Genomic DNA, 15,737 nt, shown 5'->3' with positions numbered 1-15,737 from the left:
GAGCCGGTAACCAGACACACTGATTTTGATCAAATATTCAAGATGTTTACATGAAAAATCAGACACACAACCACACAGGAGCAATACAATATGCATGAAGTGCAGGAAATAGCAGCAGAGCACCTTGCCAATATAACACCAATACAATACACACACAAACACTCACATCTGGGCTCACTGTCCCAGGCTCCCCGTAACATACGACAGTGTAATGAAGCACAAATCCCACACTGTTGAAGCATCTGGTGCAGGCAAAGACAGAGCGACGGACAGAAAACAGACGGGCACTGAATGACAGGACGGGCTGGACAAATATGGAGAAGAGAGACCAATACAAAAGTGGAAAATTAAGAGGAGGAAATGAGGCAGAAAAAGTAAATCAGGAAAAGTAACGTGGGTGAAAGAACCTCTAAAGGCAGGAAGGGATAAGGCCGGAAAGGAGTTGGGAGCTTAAGCTCTGTAGTGCAACGAACAAGAGAAAGGGCACGGAGACAAAATGGAGAGATGTTTTTGCCCACAAGCTTGTTACAAACACAGAGAGCTAAGGAGGATAAACACACAGGAAGGGCAACGGTGCAGGTCAACAATCTGACCACAGTGTGCACACCCGGAGGGAAAGGACGGCAGGAGAAAGTGACTGCAGGATAGGGGAGAGAAGGAGAGCAGAAGAAAGGAGGGAGGCAGAGAGAGAGATACCAAAGCAGTCTCTTAATGACGCGAGGCGCTAACGACACTGGGGGAGAAAGAGAGAGGGGAGACGTGGACCGAGGGAGGAGGCTGGAGAAGAGGAAAAGCTAGACACCAATAAAAGGGAAAAGGTAGGAAAGAGCAAACCATAAAGCAGAGAGAAGGAGTCAATAAAAGCAATCAAAACGGAAAAAAGTAAAGGGCTGTTGCAGACATTCTGCAGTCTGACTTTTACAAGGCTTTTCTACAACACCCTCTCTGTCTCACACCTCTGTGAACAGGGAGATGCGAGGCATGACTTGCTCATAAATGGGTATTACAGTAAACAGTGTGCTGACTGGAGGAATAGTTGTCAAACAGCCTCAGACATGTTCAACAAAAGGGAGAAAAGGGCTTCATTGAAAATATTGAACTGTGACAAGAAGAGAAAAATCCCTACTGTTGCGACAATAAAGGTTTTAATTAAAAGGGAGTGACATTTTCAGACATATTGAGTCTGTTATTTGCGAAATGGTAGGATTTTGGAGAATTCAGACACAGATGGTATTTGAAATGTATAAATTGATCACACGGTCTTCTAAAAGTAAAGATTCAAACAATTTATACTTGGTAACACATTAACCATTAAATAGTTGCTCAGTAGAATGCACATCAGTAGCATATTGGCTCTTTATTAGTCATTACAAAGCACTTATTAGGCCTAGCTACTCAACTAACAGGTAATTAACTAAGAAATTAAGAGATTTCCCTCAATAACCTACCAATCATTAACCCATAATTATTGGTAGTGAGTAAGGAGGTTCTTGGCCATGAACTGCGATCATGGCTCCATAAAGTCATTTTTAAGCAAGTCTCATCACTCAGGTATCTTGACTACGCCCCCAGGCAGTTCCTTTGGGCTAACTAGACCAGGCCCTTATCTGAATAGGAGGAGAGCTATAACACCACTTATAATGGTTACCAGCATAGAAAAGCTGCATGTATAGAATCACTTGTCAAGTTTAGTAAAACTGCTTTCAAAAAATGGAGTGACTTTGCCTTTTTCTACATGCTATACACATGAACAAGGCTTAACACTAATAAACATAAACAAGTGTCAATAGTGTTCAAATAACTCCATTATAGGTCTTTCTAACTCAGAATGCATTGCACATTCTAAAGTGAGGTCTCGCTCTTACCAATTCTCTGGTAGTTGGACATTATTAACCCACACAGGTTCTACTGGTGAATTAATAAGCATGGTGTTAAAACGAAAGCTTTCAGAGAAATGTGTTTCAAATGTGCCGTGATGAAAGGGGGCTTCTTTGGACCGATAAATTCTTTCATAATCAGAGTCAGTGGGGGTGAGGAGGTAGCGAGACAAGGACGGTGACATCCAGCACAGCACAACCATTCCCCCCCCCCCCCCCCCAGACAGTGCCTATTGCGTAGATAAATATGATGCATGTCTCCCTTGTTGTGACTAGGTACAAACATGTATATGTGTAGGTTTATGTTTTCACAGTCTCGAAGTGATTCTGAGGAAAAAAATTGGAGAGTGTGGAGGGAAAAGACAAAAAAAAAAAAGAAAATCGATCTGCCTCACTCTGCAGTGCTGCAACCACTGGGTGTGTGCAAGTGTCTCGCTGTGTTTGCATGTGCCCCCAACTGCAGGGGCGCCACCAAGTGGTCAAATTTATTCCCACTGTTGTTTTGGAGTGAGACAAGACTAATGTGTAATGGAAGAGAAGAGGGCACAGCAGAGGGAGGAGAGATGGCTAAATATTCAGAAATGTGTGGAGGGAGATGTAAACAGCTTGTGTTTGACTTCAAATGAAAATAAACCAACTCTGTCAAGACATCCGAGGCAGCAGTGACACGACTCATCTCCGCGGAGCTTCTAATTAATTGGCCGGCCGTGCAGGACCACAAGCTCTCCCACATATAAACATTCAGTCACTTATTCACACACGAGTAGCCGCTCGCTGTCTGCAAAACTGTGCACACACATACAAGCAGAGAGACACAGACACACAGGTTTTGTTTGTACCTCTCCCTCGATTCTGGGGGGCCTGATGCTGGACAGGTGGATGGTTTTGTATTCTCCAGAGTTCAGTTTAACCACCATGGCGTCAGCATTGACCACTTGCATCACCTAGAGGGACAGAGAAAGAGAGGAGAGCAAATCAGTAAATTGAATGCAGAGGGTAAACATAAAGAACCCCAAAACTCAATTTTAAATTCATTTAAGGGTGCTAAAACAAATAATCTTTAAGGGACAAAAAAAAAAATGTAAAAAAACTACACCCCTGCAGGATGCTGTTGCAAAAACAACTGGCACTGCATTTTGGTGAGTGAGCAGATGGAGTGAAAGAAAGATGGGAAGTGAAGGAGCAGGTAAAGGATAAATGGAGGGGAAGAGATCTATTCAAAGGCGGAAGGAGAGTGACAGTGCAGATCGTGTGCTGTCACAAGCGGAAGGCACCGAGAGCGAGGTAAGAAAGAGTGATCCTTGAGTGACTGAGTAAGTAAGCGAGCCAAGTCGTCCCCAGCAGGCCGGCAAAGGTTTGGAGGACAGAGCGAGGACGTTGCGCTATCTGGGGGATTGGCACCGGGAGGGGAAGAGGGAGGGTGGGGGAGGAAAAGGGAGACAGAGTGCAGGAGGGAAAGCTTTAAAACAAAAACATCCTGTTAAAGATAGACTGGTGGAGGTATTACACAGCCCGCTGTCCAACAACTGGCTGGCAGCACTTTGTTCTGGAGACATTTACAAGTGTAACTACAGACACAGACCAATTCCTGTTTGGCATTTAAATTCTATTTTTGTGTCGCAAAAGGTAGCAACCACATTTACAGCAGGTACTGTGTGAATGTTCAAGGCTGGAAAGTACACAAAGGAATTAAGACTCGTCTAAATAAATCATGAATAATGCCGTGGAAAAATCGATTATCAACTTGGCCAATTATTGTATTATCGGAATCAGTATTTCTTTTTGGTCCAATAGCTGATAAAATAACTTAACCTGGCAGCAGACAAGTTTTCTGCTTCAGCATATCATTATGAAGTAAATGCTGAATACAAAAAGGGATGTGAAACGATGTAACCATCAGTGTTTACAGTGTTCCCTCTAAAACTCATTACCTCTATGCAATTTTCTCTGCCAACAGGTACGCAGTCACCGGGTAAAACAAAGCCTAACTGTTGACCCATTTCTATTATAGACTGAATCAGGGCGGCCCAAAGTAGAGCCAACGGGCAAAAGTTGGCCTGCGGTAAGGTTTGATGTGGCCCTCCAGGTGTTTCTAGGTTGAGTCTGAGTCTGCCAAGTCATGAGTAACTTAACTTGTCAAATAAATGCAACAGAGTAGAAAGTACAACTTTTGCCTTCAAAATGTAGTTGAGTACAGTAAAGGTCTACCACTATAGCTAAGTACAAGTACCTTATATTTTACTAAAGTATAGTACTTACACTTACATAACAGCTTATCTAAAGTTTAAAACTCAAGTTTTTGTTTTTACTGTTAATTAAAATCATTTCCAACCATCAGTTATCAGCCTTCTTGATTCCCATTAATCAGTATGAGCCCTGATAAATGACAACATATCGGTCCATCCATAGTGTGGAATAAATATTTCTAACTCATCAACCCCGTCTTTATAAGTGCCTTTCAATGTGCCTGCGCCCTCCCAAGCAAGAAGACAGATTGGGGGTATAATGTGACTGAGATGGAGGAGGCATCCAAACCCAGAGCCTTTAAGTAGGCCGCTTGCAAGAGACAGAGAAATCAATCGCCCTACACATGTTGCCACCCACATGTGCATTAAATGGCCTCATCATCACTCAAACTGCGGTTCGTATGTAGGCTGTGCTCGAGCTCAAGTCCTAAAAAGTGAGGGAGGCGAGGGAGCCATGTTTTAAGCACAATTTGGACCGTGTGGGTGTTTGTGTGGCTGACTGTGTGGTGGAAAAAATACAAAACAACCACAAAAAAAATCCTTTCGAGATATTAAAGATCGAGTTGAGCATTTTTCATGTATGGTAAAAACACACATCCAGGTGTAGTGGGGCTCTTTGGGACATTTATTATGCCGTGAAAACAAATCAGCCACTGCATTTGCCACCAGAGAACAGAAATTAGACCAGCCCACATGCTAAATAGGCTGCCCACAACAGCAGCCAAAATACATCATATTCTAATCACTGAGCTGAGTGGGAGATGCAGAGACATGGGGAGCAAGAGGGAAGGGGGGGTGTAATGAGTTGAGTGTGAGGGGGAGCATGCATGCACACGGCAACATGGACGCATACACACACACACACCAGCCTACACAGATTCACACCCTAACAAGGTCATTTTGTGGTCTGCCCAAGTAAATAAAGTGCAAGAGAGGGAATGTGGCAGGAGCAGAGGAAAATGGCTCAGCGTTTACTGGCTAATTATCAGCCGGGGGAGGCGAGACGAAAGAGGCGAAGGAGCACAGATCAACACAAGACAGAGGGACGGGGAAGATGGAGCACGCCAGGAGGATGGAGTGTAATCTCTCTGCAAATATCACGAGAGGAGAGACAGAGGGAAAAAGGTGAGGAATAGATGGAAAAATAGAGCAAAAAGTCTTTGCAAAGTAGCTGCCATGAGGGTCGAGTGAGCAGGCAGAGAAGACAAATAGGCGGGCAAGCATGACTCACTGGTCTAATCTGACACTCTAGAGGTGGGGATCTACTGCCACCCTCTGTCTGCGGATGACACGACATCTGCAGTGGCCAAGATCAGTCACAGCGAAAAGGATGATCTTGGCTTCTGTCGGGGACTGCTGTTGGTTGTCAGTCGAATCCAGTAAGTTTGTTTTAACCACGGGGCCAAGGTGAGGGCTTAGCCAGGGACTTGCTCATTACTCATGTCAGATCATCTCTCAAAAGCGACACCTTTAGCAAGTGTTTTAGTGCTGGTGCCAGATGATATTTCACCCAAATTACATGGTTTCAAATAAACTTGTGGAGTTTCGAATGTTGTGAGAAACACCTTCAGCTGGCGTGTTGCCCCTGACAACCAAAAATTAAAAAAAAAGGGCAGCTAATGGGTATGTCGTGCTTTGTGAAGTTATTATCTGACAATCTACTGAGACTTTTTCACCTAGGCGCTTGACTGATTTTAACTGGGGCACGAACCAATATACCCTTCTCATCATCTTCCCCGAAATTGATTTTTTTTTATTTTTTCTTAAAGAAGATGTTTGACCTTGTAACCATTCTGTCTGACTTACATTAACTGGAGCATGAAGTAAACTAACAGCCAAAAGAGGCCTTCAGGTCATTGCTTTCCCTTTTCACCAGTGCTAAGATGCACTTTTCTCTCTCAGCCTAACAAGACCTTCAATTCCTTCTATACACCGGTGCACAAGGTTGCAAAAATACATTTATGCAAGTTCTAAACAAGCCAGAAGCATTCTCAGAGGTGGATTAGCATGTATCAAGGCTAACGATGAACTTCATATGGACTTTCATCCTAACAAACCCTTTCACACAGAAACAGCCCACTTATATATGGCTTTGATCTTCAGTGTGAAAGGTCACAATAGGCATTCTTTCCCGGTCAAATGACTCTGCAGTAGTATCGGGTATATATTGGCTCCAGCTCCGATTGGCAGTTATGGGAAAATGACACCCGATGGACCGAATTTTTCTGACCCCGGTGGAGCACATTGCTATGACGGGTGTTGAAGTTTCAGATGTCGGCGCATAAGTAGTTTTACATCCATCAATGTTCAAGGAGTGCTCAAAAATTGTTTAGTTGAAAGAGAGCCTGAAGTCAACCACCGGACCACTGTCACCGGCCTCTATAATGCTTTCCTAATGTTCCCGGAGTTTCAGAGTTGTCTACTTGCACTGGGAGAAGGAGCCAATTGCAACATATTTAAAAGAAAAAATATATATATTTACGATCAGTATAATGAGAAGAAGAAGAAATCTGACTTTGATCCTGTTGCTCTATTATCATGTCTGAAAATAATTCAAGTAAGAAGAAACACAAAATCTAACTTGTTTTGCATTTCCACGGGCACCATTTTAAAAATAGCACTCTGTTTTATCCTGTTCGGGTAGCATCCATATCTGCTCCACAAAAAACTGTTCTACAACTGCAGTAGACACTGTTACTTTTCATATAAGCCCCAGACATTACATAGACACACTAGCTTTGCATTTTAACTGTCATATTCTCATGGATTTGGTCAACCTAAAAGCAACGGCGTCAGTGTTCCTGACAAGCTAGCGAAGAGAGGCTTGTGAAGGGGTTTACACCACGTCACCTTTTATCCATCACCTCGCACGTCGGTGGTTACCCAGGGGAGAGGAGGGGAAGGGAGAGTATAGGAGGGCAGAGGAAGACTATTGGGACGTGGCCTACATCCACTTCTCTGGTCCCAGCAGAGGTTGGGAGGAGAGAGGCGAGACAGTCAAAAAGGAAGATGCGTCAGCAGGATTGACTTGTGGGGATTGGGCCCCGCACTGCTCTCTCCACTCTATCCATCACTCAGATAATAAGAAGTGAAAAGTGGAGTGGACGAGAAGAGGGGAGGAGTGTATGATGATGGGATTGATGGATAGACGTGTCTCTGGGAGAGTCGGTGCATTGAAGTATTAGGTGCCGACAAATGTCACAAGTATGGAGGAGCCGTGACAGGCCCGGGTAACCTTAGCCTGTCCGATATGTACTTGGCTTTATAATGGCTCAAGAAGTTGCAGGGTCAGCAGGCCGTTTCCCATCACAGCTGTCTGCTGCCTCTTTCTGAAAAGTTACGGGAGTCAGATGAAAGGTTATGATACCAGAATTTTAAACTTGATATAAAAAAGAACTATGCTCGACAACTCTTTCAATACCACAGCAAAACTAGAAGAAGTTGTCCCAGGAGCACAAAATTAGATTGAGTTTTTTCAATTGAATGCAGGTATTTTACCGTTTAAAACACATGGTATCAAAAACTATGACGTATTGATACATTATTAACATTATTTTAGAGTCCTTGCCCCTTCGATCAACAACCGTTGAAGCTACCATGGATCGTACTCCTGTGGTTCTATTTTTTTCAACATGAAGGTGATAATCTGGAGAAGTCTTTTGCTGAAGCCGTGGTGTCCGAGGAGCTTCTGGCTATTTTATACCCTGAACAAACCGACACTAACACAGCACCAGCTGAAACGAAGCAACCCTCTTCTGTGGCTCTTTGTGGGAGAGCAGTTGCAAGGGAAAAGACGACAGAGAAGAGTCCTACAGAGATCAAAAAGTGCGCCAAGGTTTAACTGCGGGCATCAGCAGTGCAGTAAAAAAAAAAAAACAAGGATACAAGAGAGAGGGCAAGCACAGTCCAAGGGATCTTGATTAGATATTTTTTGGCTTTCACCTCTCATGTCCTTTCATCCTTCCTCCCCTAAGCCTCTCTATACCCCTTTCACACAAACTCACTTTCAATTTCTTCTTCAACCCTCTACCTCCCTTTTTAGCCACAGTTCTGCCTCTTTTTCATACACCCTCCTTAGCTCCCCACCAAACATTCCCTCACTCCCCCCCACCCACACTCCCTGCATCCAGCCTTCTTTCATTGAGGGGGTTCAGAGAGATCAGAGAGCAGCTCACACTGATAACATAAATGTTTTATCCTTTCTCCAGCCTCCTTCCTCTGACTCAGGAAAAAATATATACATACACTAAGTTTCTTTTTTGCGCCTTCTTTATGCGTGTGCAGTTTAACGAATTCATTCTGTAAGCAAATTGTCAAAGCAACACCTTTTATGAAGCCCTTGGGCGAGCCGTGAATTTTTTTCAAGGTCTTAAAAGTTCAGGGTCTGCAGGGAGCAAACACAAACAAAAGTCAAACTTTCTTTCTCAAGAATTATATATCAGCTGGATGGCTCAAGGGAGGGATCGGGTGCAACTCATCATCGAAATGCACAGAGGGGACCAGATTTAAAGCTCATGTTTTGGGCCTAGAGTTTCTATATTGTGTTAAAGCTACAACTTGGACACTATAATATGTTATCCCATAGTATGACTGTATTACCAAAATGTATCGAGGAGTCCATCTCAACTGATTTGAACTAATGTGTTCTGACAACTGGGAGGGAGTGCAGTTCCCGTGTACTTGATATTAAAGACATTTCTTCCCCTGAGATCCCAGCCAATAACCTCCAAAGCCAATATCTCCAGTTCTTGGCTTTTGGGGATCGTTCTATGCTGCTGCTGCTGCTGCTCCTGCTACTACAGCATACGCCAGCGATTTGGCCCCAATTTGACATGGGAGTGCTTCAAGTTTGCTGTTAAGCATTCCTGCTCGTACCTTTAGTGAAGGGACTTTTATCTAATTATTTTGTTTAGGGTGGGGTGGGGTGCAAATGTGAAAATAAGAGGTGTCTGGAATTCGTTAGAGGCCTCTAAGTGGCTCTGATATTGCTGCAGTGCTGTGAGAAAATTAAAGATGACGCACATAACATCAAGTATTGGAAGCAGGGGGAGCAATCAACCCTCTTAGCACCGAAGCCAAGTCTTATTCATGCTGGATAATGTCTGCATGTCATACTTAAGGTTTTACACCTTAATCCGTTTTTTTTTCTCTGTGCTATAAAGAGAAGCACAGATGTTCAATGGAAGCAAGACGATCCAAATCGAAAGACATTATGTTCGGGGCCAAAGAAAGAGTGCGTTCACCAAATGGACACAGCTTATAAAAGCCACTTTAGGACCTCACCTTGGCAACAAATTGCCTGTCCTTCTGGTCCAAGTTGGCTGTGGGTGCCACGTAGTCCTTCCAGATGCGGACCTTTCGCTCTTTAGCGGACCTGGCCAAGAAAAAAAAATAAAATTATATCATCGTTAGCGGTAACATCAGGCAGACATTAAGACCTAAAGGGCTTGATCAAGTATCTAAAATTATCCATCTGGCTGGAAAAGGCTACAAAAGCTCATTAAAGTGAGACAATTCCTACATAATAAGCCCTTAGTCATTGCTGCAATTATTGAAGAGAAAGAATATCATTGCAGCAGAATAGAGTGATACTGTACAACTATTTCCAATACCTAGAATCTGCATGTATATTCTTTATTCATTATGGCTTGAATCAAATCAGTGATTTCCAGAACCCATCACATTGTAAATTAGGGTCTTCAAAATTCCTCTGTCTGAATTTAATAATAAAAGACTTCTTAATAAATCTCCTAAATTTCCCAGTGCATTTCTTTATATATTCAAGACCTCTGCACCATCAAATTAAGTTAAAAAAAATATATTTTTTTAAAAGTTGTGTTTTTTCTGTGTGTACAGCTGCGTACCTCTCAGCGGCTCTGAGTTTCTCAGCTCCCTGGGTATAGACAGCCATGGACCAGTCAACGCAGCGGGCGAAGCCTTCTTTCAGCAGGAGTTCTGTGATGTTGCCATTCTGTCACAGAGGGAACCAGAAAAGGACAATTAATGAGACAGAAAGCCTGAATTTTAATGTCAAGTTCACCAATGGGTGCCACCTCCTGAGTCCCTACCGGATGAAGGATGGTTCCCAGTATGATCTGATTGGGGCAGCTCTCCAGGATGATCTGAACGTCTCTCTGCAGAAGACGGGACTCGGTGAAGAACTTGGCCTCTGCTGCGAATGGCTCTGGTGACTCTGTACCATCTGCTTCCCGTTTGAACGTGGGACACTGAGGGAGAAAGAAAACTCAGATTAACACAATACTCTAGCTTCAATAAATGGGCGTTTTCGCAAGCATTGGGAAATGTGATCACATCTGTCCAATCCAAGGGAAGCACACATTCTTTTCTACTGCAAATCCCAGCAGTCAACCAGTGCCTCCAGGAGGGTTTTTCGATAAAATCTGTCTTTTCTATGTACTACTGTTATCCACTTTTAGCCGATGTCACCTTGCTGTATATGCTATCTGTATTCTCCTTAGAGTGTGGCAAAACACCAGACAGATACAAACACAACAGGCAGCATGAGCAGACAGGCCTTTGAACAACAAGACAAAGAACACCTTGAAATGGATGTAATATCCTCAAGTGGGAGATGAAAAAGATTAGTTATCTTGAGTGGCCCATTGGCAAAGCCGGGCTTGGTGAAAGAGATTGATGGGGAAATTTAGCGGAGCGGATATGACACTGGTGAAACAAACACAGATGGAGAGGAGTGACAAAAATGAGCCGTTACACTTTAAATGGCTTTCTTTTTAAATATGTATTCATTACAATACTGGACTGTCTACCTTAAAATACTTTAATAGTTTTTGTGACAGTAAAGTGAAGAAAATGATGTGGGTGTGGTGGAAACTGTCAAACCATAGCCAGTTTATTCACACGTAGTTGGCTATCTGTGACTTTATTCATTTGCTCACTACTCATTGTTAAAGCACCGTAGTCTGTCAACTATAAATACGTGTACCGGAATAAATAAATGAGCTCAGCAGTTCAGTTTACATTTCATCTGTAAGTGCAGCAAGTGAGAGGTGGTTACCTTGACTCCAGACAGCATGACAGTGACCAAGTAGTGGTCGGGGAGCAGCAAGGCACGAACTACACTGCCGTCACGCACATGTTCGATGATGGCTGAGGGGAGGAAGGAGAAGAACATGTTAAAAAGGTTCGAAGGAGAGTGCTGAATTACGATGACATATATTCAAATAGCGTCGCTCTCTGGTACTTCTCAAAGAGACGGAATTCATGTTAACACCAATTAAAGTGAATCTACGACCGAAATTTGTATCAAACACTTACTACCGTGGCCTTTAAAGGGAACTATGTAGTATCGGAGAAGAATTTCAAATTAATTGACAAGATTAATGACATAAAAATGCAAACTGAGAAATATTCATTTTTGTCAATAACTGAATAAATGAGCTGTTCTCAGAGTAAATTAAGACTGTAAAATTATTTGAAGCTAGAAAGGTGGCATGGAGCTCCAAATATAAAAAAGTAAACAGTATGATTTGCGTCGTTCTTTAAAGTCAGTTTACTTCATGAAAATGAAGAGTTTGTTTATTTAGGCATTAAAAAAAACAATCAATGAAGATCTTTCGCCTCTGATTAGATTTTATTTCCCCAAAACTACAAGGTGCACCTTTTAAAAGATGGCCGACTCCTCACATCATAATAGGCAGATTCAATTGATAAAAGCTATAACCACTTTTAAGGTTTTACAGCAGAAAAAATACAACAGATTGTCAATTGAACTTCTGAATCCACTCCTGAAGCATTATCAACTATTCTGCTGTCAGTATGTCAAGTATGCTTGAAACTAGCCAAAATACAGCTCCTTCAGTGTTCAGCTATTGCCATCAATACTCCAACAGTCAGATTCAAGTAGAGAATTTATCCACATTTTGAAAAACAAATCTGCAAATGCATTTTTTGATATGAGTCCAATATAAGCAGCATAAACTGACCACAGCCATTGTTCTCTGAAAAGGCAGAGCTATATATTTCTAGTGTTTGCTATTTCAGCCACTTCTCAAGCCAAAAGAAAGCAACTGATACTCCAATGATAGATTTCCGAGTATCACTTTAAAGTTCTGACTATGCTATATGCAACATATCAAGGCTAGAGATGAGGCCAATTTATTTTGAAAGCTTTTGAGGTATTACATTGGATTTTGCTCCAAAATCATATCACACAAATGTCGCTCCTGCCCTCTAAAGCACTTCAAGAAATTGGACAGGATGCGAGCCACCTGTGTGAGAGGCAATTCACGCCTAAATGGTATTCTGATGGTTCCTCTCTCAGTCTCTATATGCATTTCTTTCTTTGTGTGCGTGTATGGGTATGTGTTACTAACAGCAGATGAGAGAGAAATTGGTATTCCCAATTTTCAAACCACAGTGACTCTATGCACAATAAAAAGGGGCTTTGGCTGGATTGCTACCTCCAAATTTAAAACAACCCTAAGTGTGTCTCATGAATGGTAAGAACAAGGAATAAAGGAACGAAATAGCCTTCCCCTATTCATTTTCCCATTCAATTAAAGGGTAGTGAAATGAGCTGAGCCACCGTTAACAGCAGCCGCCTGGAAATGAATTGAGTGGCACATTACCACTCAGATGGGTCAGAGATGAGAGACTGAAGGAATGAGCCGGTGAAGGGTGATAGACTGTGTGCCATTACATGCTCTGAAGTGGATATTTAGAACAAGATATCTTCAACTGAAATGGCTGATGCCTGACACAGCCTGCAAATGTGGCTTTTAAGGGAAAATAGAGGCTTAGGTGACAATGTGTGTTTTTAAATGCCACTGTGTGAGTGAGGATGCTTGCAAGTCATTACCGTTGATGGGTTTCTGGTGCAGAGAGTCGACAAAGTTGCGGGGATTCTCTATGGTGTACTTCATGTCGCGGATGGTGTGCGTGCCGCCACCCTCACTCCACATGCCCTTCTTGGAAGCCTTAGCCTGGTCCTCCAATTCACAGAGTCTGGCCTGATCTGGACTGGTGACACACAAGAAAAGGACAGTTAAAAGGCACAATGAAATACAGACCAACAAACACATTTTAAACTCTAGACGACTGTCTAGGTGATAAAATCAATGTGTTGTTCTTTTCATGAAGTGAGCACGCTAACTGTGCTGACTTCTGACAAGATGATTGCTTGACGTCAATCCATTTGAGGTTCTTGGCTGCTCCCTTTTTTGCCGTGAGTATTTTTCTTGCTCTTTCCAAGCTATCTCCTTTAGAAGAAATGGAAGCTGCACATCAAGATGAGCGGTTTGGTTCATCTCATTTAATTCTAAAACACTGGGACATTTAAAAATGAATTTGACCGCCTAAAAAAAATGAGCCAAGATGAAATATCCACAGCAACTTAATTTAATTTACTTTAATGGATTAGTGGCGTAGCATGAAACCTGCGGCTGAGTGAAACCGATATTGAAACTTTTCGCAGATGGCTCCTTACAAGCTTTGAAGAACAAAAAACGCTGTTAAAGATCACTGCTGCACTTAATCCAACTAGGTTACAACAAATCTAGGATCCAAGAGTCCTTGCTATTACACTCATCTTGGAAAAGTCTCTGTACATAATGAGCAAAAAGTTTTTGCACCCATTGTTAACCACTTCTCATTGCTGTTATCCAGGCTGTGTTGAAACATGGGCTACCCAAATCCTTGTCCCAAAAAGGTCAATTTTAGCTTCACAAGAACTACAATTACAACTTGACGTAACCAAGGCAAAAGGACACAAGTGCTCTCATGTTGGGTTCATTACAGTTCACCAGACAGTTGCAGCTGAACAAAGCTGCCATTGGCTGTTAACTTCCAACATGTACAAAACAACTGCTCATTAAAGGAATAGGTCTGTATAAGTGAGGGTTTGGTGAGGCTCCAGCTTTGTTGAATTAAGTGATGCCTTAAGTGCTGTTCCTGACAAACTGCACTGCCGTTTCAGTGGAAACCAGCTGATGACCAGATTATCAGTGCTAAAAAAAAAAAAATGTAAAAAATGTATCCGAGCATTTTCTGAAGAGACAATAACAGAGTTTGACAGCTCCTTCAAAAGCGACCACGCAGCTGGCTACAAACGCCACAATTAATTCCATGCTGGCTCTCTAAATTGTGCAGCCTAATGCTTTTTGAGGGCCCTTGTACGATTTTAATTATTCATTACTTCAAATGGCCAACGGGCTTTTGTTTTCCAAGAAGTTAAGGCTGCCCGATTGATATGGGAGTCGCGATGGTGACTAAAACTTGGAGCGGCAACAAAGTGGGTCTCAATTAAAATGCCACACACACAAACACACATGTAGCCTGTTCTCCAGCTGTGTGTTCCTAATTGAGCTTCTGGACTTGTGCCCGAAAGCCGCCAACTTGTCTTTCCTCTCAACACCGATCTAGCTACCAACTTCAATTAAAATCAAAACAGTTTCTTGCTTACTGAGCAACAACAGTGCAACTTTCTGTAAGACGTCGATTATGTTTAAGCTACTTAGACTTTAAGCGCTAAACAGGAACAGAAAGCTACAAAGATAGAGTGGGAGAAACTAACAATGCAATCAAGGAGAGCAGACATTGTAAAGCCCCCAGAATAACTGGAAAGCAATTCACAAGCAGAGATAGGTGAAGATAGAAATAACTTCATCTGTGGGGGCAGATGATAGTGAACTTATCCGAGTCTCCCAAAAGACTGGATTCTTTTAGGTCAGCAACTCCTCCCAACCAACACATCGCTTCAAATCAAAAACAGATATTGATGGGGAAGAAAGTGCAACACTGAGCAAGACTGCTGGAGAAAGAAAGGGCTGTGAAGGAAAAAAAAACCTTTCCAATTCCCTCATGTTTGAACACGCTGTAGGCTACATCTTTCATCTCAATATGGCTCCCTTGTGCATCCAAAGAGACTTTAAATAGATACAAAATGTTGAACCTTAGCAAGGCATTTTAGAGCTCCCTGTTGTCTTTGTACAGTTTGAAGAGGACGTAGGAAGTCGTGTTCCCCAGTGTACTTGACTGGAAGGGTTCCACTTCTATTTAGCAGCGAGGCTCAAATGAGCGTAGTTCATTCCCCCCCACCAGACGGTTACACCCCTCAACCGGCCCTCCTCTGGGGCTCCAGTTAAAAAGGACCAATAGGGGTTATAAAGCACAGTCGGAGTCCTGCTCTGGTGGGTGGCATTACATAAGCCAATCATTCAAACCCCCTGCCAGTTGTTTTAATTCTCCAAAAAGACACAAGAAATCCTGTGAAATCTGACCAATTCTCTGGCTCCAGCCATATCAGTGAATTTTTAAAGAACAGCAGTCAGACTACTGCCTCCTTCAAAATCAGGGACCCGAGCCCAGATCCAAGAACATTCGACTCTAAAGCCCAGTTGCACCACACTCAGGCAAGGTATGAAATACTCACAGAGACAGAGACTGAGATGCAAGATTGAATAGACTGATACCCAAGGAAAGTATTATTCTATTTTTTTATTGAATTGGTATTTCTCATGCCTGACCATGTTAAAGTGAAACTCAGTCAAATGACCTCATCTAAGCCTCTAACGGCAAACCATTTAAAATCATCACTATGATTTAAATAAATGCAAATCTGAGACTGACAAGTAAT

General features: G+C 42.5%; 1 protein-coding gene across 1 annotated transcript in view; it reads right to left on the bottom strand.

Annotated features, from left to right (window-relative positions):
* snd1 (staphylococcal nuclease and tudor domain containing 1) overlaps window positions 1-15,737 on the bottom strand; it is a 174,651-nt gene that overhangs the window by 152,869 nt on the left and 6,045 nt on the right. Inside the window, exons 5-10 of the mRNA XM_030439353.1 lie at window positions 12,963-13,123; window positions 11,160-11,251; window positions 10,192-10,350; window positions 9,988-10,094; window positions 9,407-9,497; window positions 2,717-2,821 (exon numbers count right to left, since the gene is read on the bottom strand). Of these exons, the coding sequence (XP_030295213.1) occupies window positions 2,717-2,821; window positions 9,407-9,497; window positions 9,988-10,094; window positions 10,192-10,350; window positions 11,160-11,251; window positions 12,963-13,123 (715 nt within the window). The remainder of the gene's footprint in view (window positions 1-2,716; window positions 2,822-9,406; window positions 9,498-9,987; window positions 10,095-10,191; window positions 10,351-11,159; window positions 11,252-12,962; window positions 13,124-15,737) is intronic.

This window comes from Sparus aurata, chromosome 14, assembly GCF_900880675.1.
Source record: "Sparus aurata chromosome 14, fSpaAur1.1, whole genome shotgun sequence".
Classification (NCBI taxonomy): Eukaryota; Metazoa; Chordata; class Actinopteri; order Spariformes; family Sparidae; genus Sparus; species Sparus aurata.
The sequence above is the reverse complement of the archived record's forward strand: the minus strand, read 5'-3'. Positions and strand labels throughout refer to the sequence as shown.